This window comes from Mesocricetus auratus, unplaced genomic scaffold (genome assembly GCF_017639785.1).
Source record: "Mesocricetus auratus isolate SY011 unplaced genomic scaffold, BCM_Maur_2.0 Super-Scaffold_4256, whole genome shotgun sequence".
NCBI lineage: Eukaryota > Metazoa > Chordata > Mammalia > Rodentia > Cricetidae > Mesocricetus > Mesocricetus auratus.
Window position 1 is genome coordinate 51,323,449 of NW_024429182.1, and position 17,677 is coordinate 51,341,125.

Here is a 17,677-nt window from a genome sequence, read left to right on the forward strand (position 1 = left end):
TTGATCTGATTGTATCTGTGGCCTGGTTCTTCCCTTTTGAAATAAGAAAATATGTAACTGATTTTTTATTTTATAAGAGCCCACATTTAAGAGACTGGATATTTTAAGATAACCTCAACTATCAAGTCATTGTAATTTTCTGTTTGCTTTGTTTTTTGAGACAGGGCTGCTCTGTCTTACTTTGTAGATCAGGCTGGACTGGAACTCAGAGATCTGCCTGCCTGTGCCTCCTGACTATTGGAATTAAAGGCGTGTACCACCATTGTCCGACTGGACTGCCTTTTGTATTGTGATATGAACATGAGATCTTGGGAACAAACCAGAAAGGAGAGGTTATACTTTATCGGAGGTGTGCTTGTGTGCCAAAGCTGACGAGGGGTGGATGCGGTATTCACCCATCAAACTTGACATTTATGAAGAGGGACCCTCACAGCTGAGGATCTGCCTCCATCAGATGGGCCTGTGGGCATGTCTTCAGAGGCATTTTCTTGGTTGCCAATTGATGTAGTTGGGCCCAATCCACTGTGGGTGGTACATCCCTAGGTAGGTGGGCTTGGGTTGTATAATAAAGCTAGCTGATTGAGGGAAGGGATGCAAGCCAGTAAACAGTGTTCTGCCACGATCTCTGCTTCAGTTCCTGTCTCCAGGCTCCAGCCTTGGGTTCTGAGTATGAACTGTAACGTGTAAATAACTCACCTTTCCACAAGCTGCTTTTGGTCAGAGTGTTTTATCTCAGCAACAGAGAAGCAAACGAATTCAGGGACAATTAGGCTGTGGCAGGATGTGAGTCAGGGCACCTGAGGCCGCCCAAGGGAGGGTGGGGTTCCTTTGGGAAGGTGGGGCGGGGTCCTTGAGCAATCAGCCCTGCAGGCTCCCTCTTTAAATTTTTTGAAATTATATTTATTTTATATTATGTCATATGTTTGTATTGTATGTTGGTGCAGACATGTATATGTTGGTGCAGACATGTAGACCTAAGGACTACATGTAGAAGTCAGTTCTTTCCTTCTACCTCGTGGTAGAAGGAATCCAACTCAGAAGGTCTCCTTTGGGGCAAAAGCATCTTTACCCATGAAAAGTGGCTTCTAAAGAGCCCCCATTGCCCGCCGGACTTCTGTGGCCCGGGAATATAAAGATCTCCGATGTATTTGCTGAGGTTAAGGTGTGGTTCTAAAGAAGGAGGTGGGCTATGATTTGTGTCAAGTGGCTAAGAGGAGCAGAAGAGGCATGGCTGCCACGTGGGAGGGAGGGCTCTGTGAGACTGGGTGGGCAGCCCTTCCTGAAGCCTGAGAAATAAACCTCTGGTGCCCTCCATATCCTGCTGGGCAGACACCTGGCTTGGAGGCTTACTTACTCCAGCAGAGGCCAGGTGTCATCCAAAGGCTCTGCAGGGCTCTTCCCGACCCCGGGTCTGGGGAGACCCTGCCACCCCCTCCGGCTGCCCATCTGCAGCCCGGCTTCGTCACGTTCCAGCCGCCTGACTCAGGCCGCGCGGGGCGGGGAGCCGGGAGGCGGTGCCGGCGCCCGCTCGGCCCTGGAGGCGGCACCAGGAAGCACCCGCCCCGGCCGGAGCCGCCATGTAACCGGCGCCGCCCGGAGCCCCAGCCGCGCTGGCCCCAGAGACCCGCCCGCCATGGGAGACGAGGATGAGGACGAGGGCTGCGCCGTGGAGCTGCAGATCACCGAAGGTGGGTGCGGGATCCTGAGGCGGCTACCCCGGACGGGTGGCAAGAGTCAGCGACCCGCTGGGCTCATTCGCCCCCCTGTGCCCGCAGCCAACCTGACTGGGCATGAGGAGAAGGTGAGCGTGGAGAACTTCGCGCTGCTCAAGGTGCTGGGCACGGGAGGTGAGGAACTGCGTTCACTGGGCCAGTGCCCTTGGCATGGTGCTTTGGGCCTTCTGCCCGCTCACCCTCCTGGGCCTGGGCCTGGGCCTGGCTGCTGGGGAGGTCCCCCCACCCTTTCCCGGCATAGCTCCCCTTTCCCGCTCCGCCCTACCGTACCAGGGTTCCATGCCCACTTGCAGGGCGTCCACGTTGACATCACTCCTCTCTGCAAAGTCCTGTGCGTGCATGTCCCCACTGCCGCTATTTCCTAGTCTCTTTGGGGCTTTGACTCCCTCCCAAGAGCTTTGCATAGGTTCTCCCCATTTCCCCTTGCGAGCCCCATTCTTGTATTTTGCAAATCCCCAGTCCGGGTTTGCACATCCCTTCCCTGTCTGGGAGCGCGTCTCTGCCTCCGGTGCCAGCCAGCGTTCTCATCCTTTCTCAGCTCTCTGATCATCCCAGGTTCGCACGTGCCCCGCCCCCTCCCCGCCCCGCAGGCCTTCTGGAGTTGCAGGCTCCCCAGGCTAGTTTGCACTGCACATTGCTTTTCAGGCTTAGCTGAGCACCCTCCAGGGAGTTGCACACCTTTTCCTTAGAAGGCTCTGTCAGCCTTTTGCACCCCTGCACACCTCTTCCCACCAGTCTGCACCGCCCTCGCATTTACAGCCCACCTTCCATCCGCTTGCTTGCTGCTCCCACAGCCTACGGGAAGGTGTTCCTGGTTCGGAAGGCGGGTGGGCACGATGCGGGCAAGCTCTATGCCATGAAGGTGCTACGCAAGGCAGCGTTGGTGCAGCGCGCCAAGACGCAGGAGCATACCCGCACTGAACGCTCGGTGCTGGAGCTGGTGCGCCAGGCGCCCTTCCTGGTTACCCTGCACTACGCCTTCCAGACGGATGCCAAGCTGCACCTCATCCTGGGTGAGGGCCTGTCACATCCCAGCTTTGGAGAGGGACGGGAGTTAAGGTAGGCTAACTTACGGGGGAACATCTCAACCTCTCCTGCACCCCTAGACTATGTGAGCGGTGGCGAGATGTTCACTCACCTCTACCAGCGCCAGTACTTCAAGGAGGCCGAGGTTCGAGTGTACGGGGGTGAGATTGTGCTGGCCCTGGAACACCTGCACAAGGTAAGAGAGGGCCTGGCTCTTGGCTGGTCTCTGGGGACCTGCCCTGAGCCTGATGAGGGGGCTTCCTGTTTCAGGAATGGCTTGGGTGGGAACCTTGAAAGAATTGCTTGCGTTGGCCTCCGAGCATGAAACACTACTACCTGGTAGGGTCTCCTGCCCCAGAGCCTTCTGGAAGGGGCTTTCCTCTAACAGGAACTCAGGCTTACCTTCACCGGACTTCCTCCAGTGGTGACCTCAGACCTCAGTCCCTAAGGCCTTTGAAATGGGGCTTTCTGTTCACACCACTCCTCCTGGAGACCTTGGCTACAGGGCCATTTTGCTTTATAAAGTCAGTGGTCCTTTTCTATTCCTTTCTTATATTTTTATTGTGTGTTTGTACAATGCATGTAGGTGCATATGTGTTACAGTGTGTATGTGGGCCAGATTCTGTAACATTAATTCTCTCCTTCCACCTTTACATGGGTTCTGGGGATCAAACTCAAAGGCTTTCCCGGCAAGCACTTTGCCTGCTGAGCAATCTTTTTTAACTCCCCCACCCCTCAGCATCTTATGTAGCTCAAGCTGGCCTTGAACTCCTTATGTACTGAAGAATGACCTTGGACTTCTGATCCTGCTGCCTCTGTCTCTTTAGTACTGAGGTTACAGGCATGTGTCACAAGGTTCAGTTTAGTGCGGTGCTGGGGATCCAACCCAGGGCCTCATGCTAGGCAAGCACTCCACTAACAGATCACTGCCAGCCACAGCCCTTTCTTCTTCCTTCTTTTTTGGTTGGTTTTGTATTGTTTTAGACAGGGTATCACTCTGTAGCCCAACTCTCCTGGTAACTGCTGGCTAGCCTAGGCTGGCCTCCTGCCATAGCTGGCATGTACTAGGATGACAGGCGTGAGCTTACTTCCATGCCTGGGACCAGTGACTTTTCTAATAGCTGGTTTGCAGGTGCTTAGTCCTGCCCTGGAGATCACCCTGCAGGCTAAAGATCTTCAAGATGCCTCTTTATCCCAAGTGGGGGACCTGCAGGGCTGAGCCTGTGTAGGGTGTCTGTCAGGGCAACACTCAATGTCCTTTTTCCTTCTGCCAGCTGGGCATCATCTACCGAGACCTGAAGCTAGAGAATGTCTTGCTTGACTCAGAAGGCCACATTGTCCTCACAGACTTTGGGCTTAGCAAGGAGTTTCTGACAGAGGAGGTGAGTGGGTGGAGAGCTTGACCCATGGTGCTCCCTGCCAGGCATTTGTCCTGTTTCCTCTGTATCAGCACCTGGGGCTGCAGAGTGGATGGGTTTCCCAGGATCATCTAAAGCTGAGAAAGTTCTGCTCTAAGCCTTTAGGGACTTTGGGGCATGGGAGAGGTTAAGGTATCCAAATGGGTCCTCTTGGCTTCTCAGAAAGAGCGGACCTTCTCCTTCTGTGGCACAATTGAGTACATGGCCCCTGAAATCATCCGGAGCAAGGCTGGACACGGCAAGGTGGGTTATCTGGGTGAGGGCGGCAGGGGTTGGGCCGAGCACACAAGGCCTTCACTCTGACCTTGCCCCACAGGCTGTGGACTGGTGGAGCCTGGGCATCCTGCTCTTCGAGCTGCTGACAGGGGCCTCGCCCTTCACACTGGAGGGAGAGAGGAACACTCAGGCCGAGGTGTCTCGGTACGTTGTTCAGGTCATGGAGGGCAGCTGAGGGCTGTACGGCCTGCCTGGGCTGGGCTGGGCTGGGAGGGGGCTTGCTGCCCCTGACACCCCCACCCATCCTCCCAGACGGATCTTGAAGTGCTCCCCTCCCTTCCCCCTCCGGATCGGGCCTGTGGCACAGGACCTGCTGCAGCGGCTGCTGTGCAAAGACCCTAAGAAGAGGTTGGGCGCGGGTCCCCAGGGTGCGCAGGAAGTCAAGAATCACCCCTTTTTCCAGGTGAGGCTTCTAACCTGTGACTCCTCTCATATTCTACACCTCTGTAGGCTGGGCTGCAGCATGGGCAGCAGCACAAATGTATCCATGTTTCTCTGATGTTACACACAATAAGGGGTCAAAGAGCAGAGCGTGGAGACCCCTGTCCTCAGGCTGCTCTCACCAGGTGGCTCCCTGAGAATACAGGAACTGGCACGGAGCCTTCACTTTAGACCTCACTGCATGGCTTTTCCTAACCTGTTTACACGTAGGCATCTGACTTGGCACCTGTCTGATGTGGAGACAAGAGCATCCATTTATGGCAGGCACTCTGCCTCCATATTGGAATCCCAGACCAGAGTCTTCCTCTCCCAGGCCACCATGACCCTAGGCAGAGGTGTGGGCAAGAGTAGAGTCCAAGATGAAGATGAGCAGGGTCCACTTCCTTCAGGGAGTTTCTGGAACAGTCCAAGCTTAGAGAATGGGTGCAGGGAGAGTACTCACTTGTCACCCTGCAGAAGCCCCAAGGTCTTTGAGGCATGACACTTCATTCCGCCCTTTCTTTGGGAAGCTCCTTAGAGGCTACTGCACACACACACACACGCACGCACGCATACACACACACCTGATGCCACACACATACATATATATGTGCACATACAGTGGATGGGTGTATAATGGGGAGAAACTTCTCTTGTGAAAAAAGTCCAGACTGGGTTGTCTTTGGGAATCCAAGCTTTTTTTTTTCTGGTTTGTTCCTCCATTCTTAGCATGTGACATCCATTCCCAGGGTTGCTTTGTGGCCCCAAGGGGCTTCTGAAGCTCTTACTATCTAGACTTCTTCCCAGGCAAGAAGCAGGAGGAGGAAGGGCAGGGAGGGCATCTGTCAGCTACTCCTATCTTCCCTTCTGGATGCTTCCTTAGGCTCCACCTGGCACCATTTGCTTGCAAGGCAACTGGGCACAACCAGCTATAAGGAAATGCTTGTAAGATGGTGGTTCTAAAAAAAGACAGGAAAAATGGATGCCGGGAAGAGATTAGTTAGCTCTATTACATTAGTCTAAACATATATAAAAGGGCATGTGCTCTCTCCCAGAAGTGAAAAATCCGAAGGAAGTGTTTCTTCATTCAGGAATACTTGTTTATTTATCTTTATTTGTCTGTGCACCGTGTGTGTGCAGTGTCTGTGGAGGACAGAAGAAGGCATCCGGCTGGAATTACGAACCGTTGTGAGCTGCTATGTGAATGCTGGGAGTTGAACCTGGGTCCTCTGGAAGAGCAGCAGCCAGGGCTCTTGCCCACTGAGCCATCTCTCCAAGCCCAGCTTGCTTGTGTTTTGGTGTCATGGCCGTTTCATGTTCAGGATCTGACAGTTGTGGCAAGTGGACCCCTGTAAGGGGGAAGGGTAGGAGGTAGGCAGGGAGGCTGCCTACTTCAGGGTCAGAGCCTTTGCTCTTGGGGAGCTGCCCAGGGAGGGTAGATGCAGGAAAGTGGGGTCTCCACGTCCTGGTGTCTGCTTGCCAGGTAGTACACTTTCACTTGACAGCTGGCTGTTGGCAGTCTCAACTTCTTCTTCTTCTTCTTCTTCTTCTTCTTCTTCTTCTTCTTCTTCTTCTTCTTCTTCTTCTTCTTCTTCTTCTTCTTCTCCTCCTTCCTCTTCCTCTTCGTCCTCTTCCCCTCCTCCTCCTCCTCCTCCTCCTCCTCCTCCTCCTCCTCCTCCTCCTCCTCCTCCTCCTCCTCCTCCTCCTCCTCCTTCTTCTTCTCCTTCTCCTTTTTTGGTTTTTCGAGACAGGGTTTCTCTGTGTAGTCCTGGCTATCCTGGAACTCGATCTGTAGACCAGGCTGGCCTTGAACTAAGAGATCTGTCTGCCTCTGCCTCCTGAGTGCTGGCATTAAAGGTGTGTGCTACCACCCCCCTACATCCACAGATTCTTTTATTCTAATCTTTAAAAAAAAACTTAATTTGTACCAGGTGTAGTGGTGCGTACAAGGCCAACCTGGTCTACACAGTGAGTTCCAGAGAGACCCTGTCTCAATAAACCAAAAGCTAGGACATGCACGTGGAGGCCTGAGGACAACTTGTCTGTTTTCTCCTTCCACTGTGTGTGTCCCATGAAGTGAGCCCATGTTGGCAGACTTGGTGGCAAGTGCCCTTTTCTGGCTCTTTCTTTCTTTCTTTTTGGATACAGGGTTTCTCTGTGTAACCCTGGCTGTCCTGGAACTCACTCTGTAGACCAGACTGGCTTTGAACTCACAGAAATCCGCCTGCCTCTGCCTCCCGAGTGCTGGGATTAAAGGCGTGCGCCACCATGCCTGACACAAGGGCCTTTATTTATGAAGCCATCTCACCTCCCTTTTATTCCCATCTTAATTATGAATATCAGCTCTTTAATTACTGGTCTACATGCCACACAATATACAAATACGCAGAATGGCTAAGAAAGGGTTAAAGAGGCTTACTGCTGAGGTTGTCCTGAAGGCATAGAGCAGATGCAGAGTCAGGTAACAGGCTGTTTCTGGGCCCAGTCTGAAGTAGGCTGAATGTCACTGTGGGTCAGAGGCAGGAGTCCTCTGCGGTAACAATTTTCCTGGATGTGGTTGTTGCCTGTGACTAGGTAGCAGGCCAGCCACGTTTTGGTCTTGGGATCCTTCTTTTCATAGTATCAGGTGAGGGACTTTCTTTACATGTGATGTGTTCATGTCACTGTGTTTTCTGATATCCCACCAGGGTCTCAAACTCCCTGTGGAGCTGAGAATGACCTTGTATTTTTTTTTTTTTTACAAGACAGGGTTTCTCTGTATTGTTTTGGAGGCTGTCGGCCTGGCCTCGAACTCACAGAGATCCGCCTGCCTCTGCCTCCCCAGTGCTGGGGGACCTTGTATTTTTGATCCTCCTGCCTCCATCTTCTCAGTCCTAGGATTACAGGCATGGCCAGTTTATGCATTCTGAGGATCAGACCGAGGGCTTTGAGCACATCTAGGGAATCACTCTATCCCGAGCTATGCCTCGGTGCACGGATGGGTATATTTCCAGGTGTCCTTATTTATTAGATACAAATATTTATCAGCTTGTGCCTCTGGCTGTGCTGCAGATGGTGGTTGTTTACTTGTTAACAAGATGTAAAGTCATTCTTCCTCTGCGGTTATACTCAAAATGGAGTAACTCAGACCGACCAGTCACTCAAAATTAGGCACAGCCAGACAGGTGCTATCCCACCCAGCAGAGGAACCAGAGTGACTCAGCCTCTTCTCACCTCTCACCCCTGACCCTTCCTCCCCAGGGTCTGGATTGGGCTGCTCTGGCTGCCAGGAAGATCCCAGCCCCGTTCCAGCCGCAGATTCGCTCCGAGCTGGATGTGGGTAATTTTGCGGAGGAATTCACTCGGCTGGAGCCTGTCTACTCTCCCGCTGGCAGTCCTGCACCTGGGGACTCTAGGATCTTTCAGGTCAGTGGGAACCCTCCAGACCCCAGTGGAGGAGATGCAGGACACTATTGCCTGCTTCAGTCCTGCTGTCAAAGTCACAGCACAGTCCCTGGGTCATGCTGAGGACACATTCATCTCCCTGATCTTTCCACTTCCTAGGGGTTGCCTGAGGTTGTCAGCGACAGAAGCCACCACAGCTGTGTCACATCTGCTCTCCCTCTTAACATTTTTATTTATTTATATGTCTATTTTTTATGTGTATAGGTTTTTTTTGGCTGTTTGAATGTTTATACACCATGAGCATGCCTGGTGCCTAAGGAGACCAGAATAGGGTGTCAGACCCCTTGGGACTGGATTACAGACAGTTGTGAGCTATCATGTCAGTGCTGGGAATCAAACACGGGTCCTTTGGAAGAGCAGCCAGTGCTCTTAGCTGCTGAGCCATCTCTCCAGCCCCTGTTCCCCCTTTATATACTGGGAATTAAATGTAGGGCCTTACTTGTGCTAAGGGGTGCTCTGCCACTGAGCCATGCCACTGACCCCTTTTACTTTTTATTTTGAGACATGACACTGATGAGTTGCCCACACTGGCCTTGAACTGTCTATCTTCAGTCTCCTAAGTAGCTGAAACGCAGGCCTCTACCTCCAGGCCTTGCTTTTAATTTCCTTTCAATTCCACCACTCCTTGTCATATTAAAAAAAATTGCTTTAGGCTAGTGGTTCTCAACTTTCCTAATGCTGCAATCCTTTAATATAGTTCCTCATATTGTGATGACCCCCCAATGATAACATTATTTTTGTTGCTACTTCATAGCTGTAATCTTGTTACTGTTATGAATTGTAATGTAATTAATTATCTGATATTCCTGATGGTCTTAGGTGACCCCTTGTGAATGGGCCATTCTACCTCAAAGGGGTCACTGCTTTAGGGTCTAGAGAGATTGCTCAGTGCTTAAGGGTACTTGCTGTTTTTCCAAATGATAGGAATTCAATTCTCAGCACTCACATGGTGGTTTACAACCATCTACAACACAAATTCCAAGGGATCTGATGCCCTCTTCTGGCCTCTGAGGGAATTGCACACATGTGGTGCACAGGCATGCATGTAGGCAAAACACCCACATGTATAGAATAAATAAATTAAAAAATATTGCTTTTGCCAGGTGGGGGTGGCACACGCCTTTAATCCCAGCACTTGGGAGGCAGAGGCCGGTGGATGTACAGAGCAAGTTCCAGGATAGCCAAGGCTACACAGAGAAACCCTGTCTCAAAAAAGAAACAAAAATTATGAAAGGCTGAGGTTGTAGCTCAGTTGGCAGAGAACTTGCTTTGCTTGTGTGATGCTTGGCTTTAGTCCCAGCACTGTATAAACTGTGTTGGTGCTACCACCTGTGATCCCAGCACTGGGGAAGTATAGGCAGAAGGATCAGGAGTTCAAGGTCATTTTTTGCTACACATGGAGTTTAAGGTCAGTCTGGGGTACATGAGATTTAGTCTCAAAAATTATTACTACTATTATTATTTTTTTTATTTTTCGAGACAGGGTTTCTCTGTGTAGCTCTGTAGACCACACTGGCCTTGAACTCACAGAGATCCGTCTGCCTCTGCCTCCCCAGTGCTGGGGTTAAAGGCTTGTGCCACCTCCGCCTGGCTAAAAAAAATTATTAATGATTTTCAGAATTTCTAGGTGGGCACTCAAGGGAGAGATGCTATGCTTATACCACAGCTAGACATGGCCCTGGCATGGCACATTTGTTTAGAATTTGGGGCTGAATGACAAGACTTGCCTTAGCTCTGCATCCAGGGCCTGGGATGGTGTGGTCCTTTGTCAGCTCTCAGTGCTTACCACTCTCCAGTGCCCCAGCAGAACCACTGCTTCCCGGAGGCACTCAGGCCACACCTCTGTTGCTTTGCTTGCCCCTAGCAAACTCCCCATTGGTTAAACCACCTGCCTCCCTGGGGTTTCCATTCCTGTACACTTGAGGCCAGCACTCACTGTTGATCAGTTTGACATGACTGGTTTGGAAATCACTAAGGACTGGGATTAATTCCTGTGTCCCCCCCAGGCCTAGGACTCAAGTCCAGCCTGTAGAACATAGTTCAAACATATTAAACAAAAACAGAACAATAGTGAGGATGATGGATTCAGCCCGTTATGGTGGTATTACACTGGCCATCTCAGCACTCAGAGGGCTGAGGTAAGAGGATTGAGAATTTGAGGTTAGCATAGTGAGACCCTGTTGAGCTCCAACAATGTGATCTGGCCACTGGGGATGTACCAATGACCTTAATAGGGGAAAATACCATCCACTTGGAGTCAGTTTTAAAAAAAACAATAGTGCCTCATGGTAATGTACACCTGTAACCCCAGCATTGGGAGATGGAGGCAGGAGGACTGTTGTGAGTTTGAGGATAGCCTGGGCTACATAGTGAGTCCCAAGCCAACCAAGGCTACACAACATGACCCTGTCTCAAAACAAAGCAAAGACTGGGCATGGTGCCACAGGTCTTCAAATCCCAGCACTCAGGAGGCAGAGCCAGGTGGGATCTCTGTGAGTTCAGGTCAGCCTGGTCTACATAGAGACCCTGTCTCAAAACAAATGGACAAACCCAAGACAGTAGCAACAGAAGTGAAGCATAAACAAAACAGCAGTAACAACAGAACTCTGGGATCGCCATGACTCGTGCGCATAGGAAAGGCAGAGATCTGCTTTCTAGTCTCTTCACCCTTCCTTGGCAGCCCCACCTTGCAGAGGAAGCCGAAGTCTGTGAAGGACGAGTTGTTTCCCCCTTAGTAGATACTGCTGAACTAAGTGTGTGTGACAAGCGCAGCCCTTCCGTGCAACCTGGAACACTGGTCTGTGCAGGCACTTTGGGGTAGAGGACTGTCACTGTGACGAGAAAAATGGGATGTCACACACTAGGAGGATTATAAAACAAGGATGAATAAAGTGTGTCCACACAGGCTGTGTGCACCCGGATGTAGGAGTGCTCCCAACTGATGAACTCAGCCCTCTACTAACTTGCACAGCAGCCACCATGCACATCTGGCCCTGACATTCACTGTTGCAGGGATACTCCTTCGTGGCACCGTCCATCCTCTTTGACCACAACAATGCAGTGATGACAGACGTACTGGAGGCACCTGGCGCCGGACACAGGCCTGGCAGGGCAGCAGTTGCCAGGAGTGCCATGATGCAGGTGGGCTGGCCTGGCATGGCAATGGTATTGGCTCTTTGGAGTCGTCAGGGTTGCTGGGTTGCTGGTGGTATGACTCCGGTGTAGGCCCTCGGCTGTACCGTGACTCCCAGCTCCAGGGTGAGAATTTGACCCCCATCCCCTTGCCTCCAGGACTCACCCTTCTTCCAGCAGTATGAGCTGGACCTTCGGGAGCCCGCTCTGGGTCAGGGCAGCTTCTCCGTGTGTCGCAGATGTCGCCAGCGCCAGAGCGGCCAGGAATTCGCTGTCAAGATCCTCAGCCGCAGGTGGGAGCCGGCTTTGGGCACAACCCACAGAGAGACCTGGGGATGAGGGCCTGGTAGGTCACTGAAACCCCTCCTGCTTTGTCCCCAGGCTGGAGGAGAACACACAGCGAGAGGTGGCTGCCCTTCGCCTGTGCCAGTCACACCCCAACGTGGTGAATTTGCATGAGGTGTTTCATGACCAGGTGACCGACGCTTGTTAGGGGAGGCCTATGGAGTGGGGGACGGGAGAGGAGACCCTAGAAGCGGGATCTGAGGGGCGTAGGACCCGAGGACTGTGGGACACTGCTGAAGATGGAACGGAATGAGGACGCTCAGGAAGCAGGGCTTAGAGGGGCGGGAGTAAAATTGGATAAAGAGGTCCTGGAAAGCAGTTAGTGGGTGTGCGTGTCTAGGACTGGAATTTGAGGGCTCCCGAGACACCAAGGCCGGCAGGTGGTGGTGGTGACCCGCCGCGCCTTCCACAGCTGCACACTTACCTAGTCCTGGAGTTGCTGCGAGGAGGGGAGCTGCTGGAGCGCATCCGCAAGAAGCGGCTCTTCAGCGAGTCGGAGGCCAGCCAGATCCTGCGCAGCCTGGTTTCGGCTGTGAGCTTTATGCACGAGGAGGCGGGCGTGGTGCACCGCGACCTCAAGCCGGAGGTGGGCGCGCTGGGCCCAGGTGGTGGGGCAGGACTGCCTGGCACCTGCACTGGGCTGCCACTGACTGTCGCCCGCCTCCCTCCTGTAGAACATCTTGTACGCAGACGACACACCCGGAGCTCCAGTGAAGATCATCGACTTCGGGTTCGCGAGACTGCGGCCGCAGAGTCCGGCGGGGCCCATGCAGACGCCTTGCTTCACGCTGCAGTACGCAGCCCCGGAGCTGCTGGCACAGCAGGGCTACGATGAGTCCTGTGATCTTTGGAGCCTGGGTGTCATTTTGGTAAGGCTCTCGGAGGAACCTGGGGTTACCAGGTGTGTTAGTGGGCCTGAGGGCCCATCACTCTTGGGTACCTGTAGTGGAGAGGACAGTGGTGCTGTGGGTGGGTTGAGGATGCAGCCTCCATCGTGCATCCTGGACCCGTCTCACTTCTTCATCTCCTCCTAGTACATGATGCTGTCGGGGCAGGTTCCCTTCCAAGGGTCTTCAGGCCAGGGCGGGCAAAGCCAGGCAGCTGAGATCATGTGCAAGATCCGTGAAGGGCGCTTCTCACTGGACGGGGAAGCCTGGCAGGGTGTGTCGGAGGAAGCCAAGGAGCTGGTCCGAGGTGCGGAGCTGGAAGGCTTGGACATGTTTGTGTGTGTGTGTGTGTGTGTGTGTGTGTGTGTGTGTGTGTGTGTGTGTGTGTGTGGAGGGTATTTGTGTGAGGTAAGCGAGTCCTCCATCAGATGTCCTGGTTAAGGAACAGGTGCGGGAGCAGAGCGAGTCTCCCTTTCCAGCATGTTCCTGTCTTGCCACCAGGGCTACTGACAGTGGACCCCGCCAAGCGGCTGAAGCTGGAGGGGCTGAGAAGCAGCTCGTGGCTTCAGGATGGCAGCGCGCGCTCTTCTCCTCCGCTTCGGACGCCCGATGTGCTGGAGTCCTCTGGGCCAGCTGTGCGCTCGGGGCTCAACGCCACTTTCATGGTAAGGGGAGGACCGTTGGTGGGCGGCTCCTGGCCTTTGATAGGTAGGGAGGGGTCCTGACCTCTGGAGGGTGGAGGCCTGGGCACGATGGGATGCGCTCCGAGGCTCCAAGGGAGAATCAGGCAGCCAAACCAGGCCAGGTGGGGACATTCATCCTTCTCTTTCCCAGGCGTTCAACCGAGGCAAGCGCGAGGGCTTTTTCCTGAAAAGTGTGGAGAATGCGCCTCTGGCCAAGAGGCGCAAGCAGAAGCTCAGGAGCGCAGCCGCCTCCTGCCGCGGCTCCCCAGTGCCTGCCTCCTCGGGTCGCCTACCAGCCTCTGCCACCAAGGGGACACCCCGCCGAGCCAACGGCCCCTTGTCCCCCTCCTAGCTCCCACCACTGTGACCCCTTTCTCCTTAGGAGCTGTGACCTGCGAGCCCGGTGCTGCCACCAGACTTCTGCCAGCGGCTCCCACTCTGATCCCCAGGAATTGCCCTGCCCTCCCCACCCAGTCCCAGACAGAGCAGAAGTATTTTTATAAGCAAAGATTTTTAAAAAAATGTCTTACCAGATAAGAGTTAGGGACACAGGGAAGCAAGTGTTGTGAGCAGAGAGGGGTTTGCCCACCCCTCTCCCCACCACGCTGCCGCATCAGGAGAGATGGCCTCTCCCACTCCACACGCAGTTGCCATGGGGAAGAAAGCAGGAGCCCCCTGGAGCCTTGCCCCTGGGAAGGGATACCGTCAATATGATGTCACTTTATGGACCGTGTGCAATTATGTCCACCAAAGACCTGTGTTGGGAATGAGAGAGAGACCCTGGGGAACCTCTAGAGCATTTCTGAGATACATCACTTTTATGTCACCGGCTTCTCCCCTAGTGGGGCTAAGGAAGAAGGTAGGTGCTCCCTACAGGGGAGCCCCTTTCTCACTCACCCATTCCCCATGGGCACAGCTGCTTCTGGTTGCTGGTGGAGCCTTGGGGGTCTGGGCTGGGCATCCACAGTCACTGCCTCAGCCACCTTAGGCTGTGCCTTTGACTTTAAATAAAACTCCATCCAGTGCTGCACATGTATCTGTGGTTTGTGTTCACGGTGGGGGTGTCTGGAGCTGGGGCTGGAGGGACAGGTAGACCTTTGAGAGGGTGTCAAGGTCACCCTCATCATTTGTCATTTAGTGGTGTGTGTGTGTGTGTGTGTGTGTGTGTGTGTGTGTGTGTGTGTGTGGTGCGCACCTGTGTGTTTGGTAGCTGGGTTCTAAACTCTGCCCTCAAGGTGCCAAGAGCAGGCCCTCCCCTGGAGTCATTTCAGTCCAGACTCTGTCCATAAAAAAGGCCACCATTGGCAGTTCCATGGGGGCATTAAAAGCCCCACACCTCTGGATTCACCTCATGGTTCCTGGTGTTCTGTTCCCCTGGGACCACCCAGGGATGCTTTGCTCAAATTAAACCTGGATTGATTCATTCTGATCCACTTATTGCATCACCAGTGGTGGGTTTCCAACAATCTATCCACTAACTGGGATTTTTTAAACATAGCACTGTGTATGCATACATACATGTATATTTGTGTGTGGAGCCCTGAGGTCCACATAGGTCACCTTTTCTTCATTGCGCTCCATCTTTAATATTAATCAATTGATTTTTATGTCAGGGTTTCCACATAGTTTTGGCTGTCCTGGAACTCAGTAAGTAGACCAGGTTGGCCTCAAACTTACACATATCCATCTGCCTCTGTTTCCCAAATGCTGGCATGAAAAGCATGCACTGCCTTAACTGGCCTCCATCTTTATTTTTTGGGATAGTGTTTCTCACAGAACCTGAGGTTGAACTACTGGGTGGGTGAAACAGGGTTACCCATCAGCTTCAGGATTCCATCTGTCTCTTCCACTGTAAGGCTGGATGCGGCCATATCCTCCCCCAGTACTGAATGTGCCTTACTGACTGACTTACCTCCCCAGGCCCATCATTTTGTTTCCTTTGTGTGTGTATGCCTGTTTACGTTAACGTGGGTGCGCATGTGTTCAGGTGCATTTGTGCAGAGATCCGAGACTGATGCTGAGAGTCTTCCTCTATTACCCTCCATCTTACTCATTGGATTGCAGATGGATTGCAGATAGGCTGGTTTGGCCAACTAGCTAGCTCCAGAGACCCCTACTTAGCCTTTTGGCCACCAAGCCCATCCCACATTTGTGGGGATCCTGGGGATTATTATTTACTCAGCCAACCTCCCTCCCCCTCCTCCACTCCTGCCCTCTACCTTCATCATTTGCTTTTTGAGACCTAGTAGCTCAGGCTGTTCTGGAACTCACTATGCAGTTGAGGGAGTAATTACCTGGACCTGGCACCCCACTGCTACCTCCTGAGTATGTGCACTACCAGGCTCCAAATCTGGTGTGAATCCTAGGAAAACACTCAACCAGTTCCTGAGCTTAAAAAAATCTTTTATTTATTTCTCATTTAATCAATCAATTTGCCATTTTTAATTGAGTTATGCGTTTTCCCCACTCTCCTTCCCTCCTCCCCTCTCCCCTCCACTCTTCCCCCTGCCCCCCCTCCCAGTTTACTCAGGAGATCTTGTCTTTGCCGCATTTTGCCTTGGTGTATGTCTGTGCACCACGAGTGAACAATGCCATCTGAAGCCAGCAGAGGGGGCCAGATCCCCCTGGAACTAGAATTAGTTGTGAGCCACCATTCGGTGCTGGGAATCAAACCCAGGCCCTTTGGAAGAACAATTGATGCTCTTAACCTCAGAGACATCTCTCCAGCCCTGCTCCTGTGTTTTTGACATACGACAAACTCATTTTGGGCATACGTCTGGGCAGCTCTGGCCAGGTTTATGACTAGTAGATAACTTTAGCTCACTTAAGCAAAATACAAGTCCATTTTAGGGTCTTGAAACTACCTGAAACTCGACACAGCTTCTGGCCAGGCCTGCTATGGGAAAAAGCAACCCTTTTGGTCACATTTCCCAATGTTCCCTGCTTATTCACCACCTGCTGGTATTTGGGCTTGAGGCTTCTCTAAGGCAAGATGGGGTCTAGCAAGCTCTGGGTTCTGGTTACAGGTTAAAAATAATCAGGTGATAGGTTTTTAATTTTATTTATTTATTCATTTATTTTTGTGGGGTGGAAGGGGGAAATGATGACAGAGTTTTTCTGTGTAGCTCAGGCTTCTCTGTCCATCAGTTGGGGTGTGAACCCTTAGCCACTAAGTGTTCATTGAATTCTTCTGGTGTGCAGGGCTCTTCCTGAGCTCTGCAAGTGGGAACCTCATTTGAGATAGGAAAATGGAGCTGGGCATTGGTAGCACACACCTTTAGTTCTAGCACTGGAGAGGCAAGGAGGCAGAAGCAAACAAAGGCAGACAGATCTCTTTGAGTTCAAGATCAGCTTAGTCTTCATAGAGAGTTCTAGGACAGTCAGGGCTATGTGGACAAACCCTGTCTCAAGAAAAAATATTTGAAAATGGGGACTGGGGATGTAGCATGTAGGCCTTTATAGCATGTATGAAGACCTAGGTTCCATGCCCAGTACTACATAAAACAGATAGGGTGGCACACATCTGTAATCCAATAGTCAGGAGTGAAGGCAGGTAGGATCAGGAGTTCAAAGTCATCCTTGGCCATCCTTTACAAGTTCAAGGGTGATCCTGGGCTTTAAAAACTGACAAACAAAAGTTAGGAAACTGACTCATTTCATTAGACACTCACTAGCATAGAGTATTGAATTAAAGGGAAAACAACTTCTGAAGGAGGAAGGGAGAGAAGGCTCAGTGGCTAAGAGTAATAGTGATGACTGCTCTACCAGAAGACCTGGGTTTCATTCCTACATGATGGCTATCGTTGTTTGTAACTCCAGTAGGTCCAGGGGTATCTGACACACTTTTCTGGCCTCTATGGGCCCAAGGCATGCGCATGGTGTACAGACATTTATGCAGGCAAAATACCCACCCACTTAAAAAATAAAAATAAGTAAGTCTAAAAATGTCCTGGAGGCTGGGGAGATGGTTTAGTTGGCAAGGGCGGTTGCCAGGCCCAACAACGTGGGTTCCATCACTAGGACCCACGTGTTGGAGGAAAAGAACCAACTCACTCAAATTGTCCTCTGGGCTCACATATGTGTCATGGTATGCTTGTGCATACACATGAATTCTTGAGTAGTTCCGGGTCACTCAAAAAAAAAAAAAAACCAGATAGTAAAACTTCAAATTAATTGAATTTTTTTTTTTTTTTTTTTACGAGACAGGGTTTCTCTGTATTGTTTTGGAGGCTATCGGTCCAGCCCGGCCTCGAACTCACAGAGATCCGCCTGCCTCTGCCTCCCGAGTGCTGGGATTAAAGGTGTGCGCCACC

The 17,677-nt window shown here is 52.0% G+C and overlaps 1 protein-coding gene across 3 annotated transcripts; it reads left to right on the plus strand.

Annotated features, from left to right (window-relative positions):
• Window positions 1–1,531: 1,531 nt before the first annotated feature.
• Window positions 1,532–14,394, plus strand: Rps6ka4 (ribosomal protein S6 kinase A4). 3 transcript variants are annotated; one of them, XM_005063919.4, is made up of 17 exons: window positions 1,532–1,688; window positions 1,776–1,847; window positions 2,528–2,746; window positions 2,840–2,955; window positions 4,034–4,141; window positions 4,340–4,420; window positions 4,494–4,597; window positions 4,706–4,856; window positions 8,114–8,278; window positions 11,330–11,458; window positions 11,609–11,742; window positions 11,831–11,924; window positions 12,207–12,380; window positions 12,469–12,663; window positions 12,829–12,988; window positions 13,183–13,346; window positions 13,516–14,394. In XM_005063919.4, the coding sequence occupies exons 1-17, from the start codon at window positions 1,634–1,636 to the stop codon at window positions 13,714–13,716; spliced, it is 2,322 nt and encodes a 773-aa protein (XP_005063976.1). In that variant the 5' UTR covers window positions 1,532–1,633; the 3' UTR covers window positions 13,717–14,394. The 3 variants fall into 3 exon arrangements, with proteins under 3 accessions (XP_005063976.1, XP_021082041.1, XP_005063979.1); XM_005063922.3 differs by having other exon boundaries at window positions 1,585–1,688; window positions 1,776–1,801; XM_021226382.2 differs by lacking the exon at window positions 2,528–2,746.
• Window positions 14,395–17,677: the final 3,283 nt, after the last annotated feature.

Bases quoted from the DNA above. Each gene is read 5' to 3' on its own strand.
- Rps6ka4 (XM_005063919.4), top strand. From the start codon at position 1,634: ATGGGAGACGAGGATGAGGACGAGGGCTGCGCCGTGGAGCTGCAGATC. The intron at 1,689-1,775 runs GTGGGTGCGGGA...CTGTGCCCGCAG, and splicing joins GGAGCTGCAGATCACCGAAG to CCAACCTGACTGGGCATGAG. The intron at 4,598-4,705 runs GTACGTTGTTCA...CCATCCTCCCAG, and splicing joins ACTCAGGCCGAGGTGTCTCG to ACGGATCTTGAAGTGCTCCC.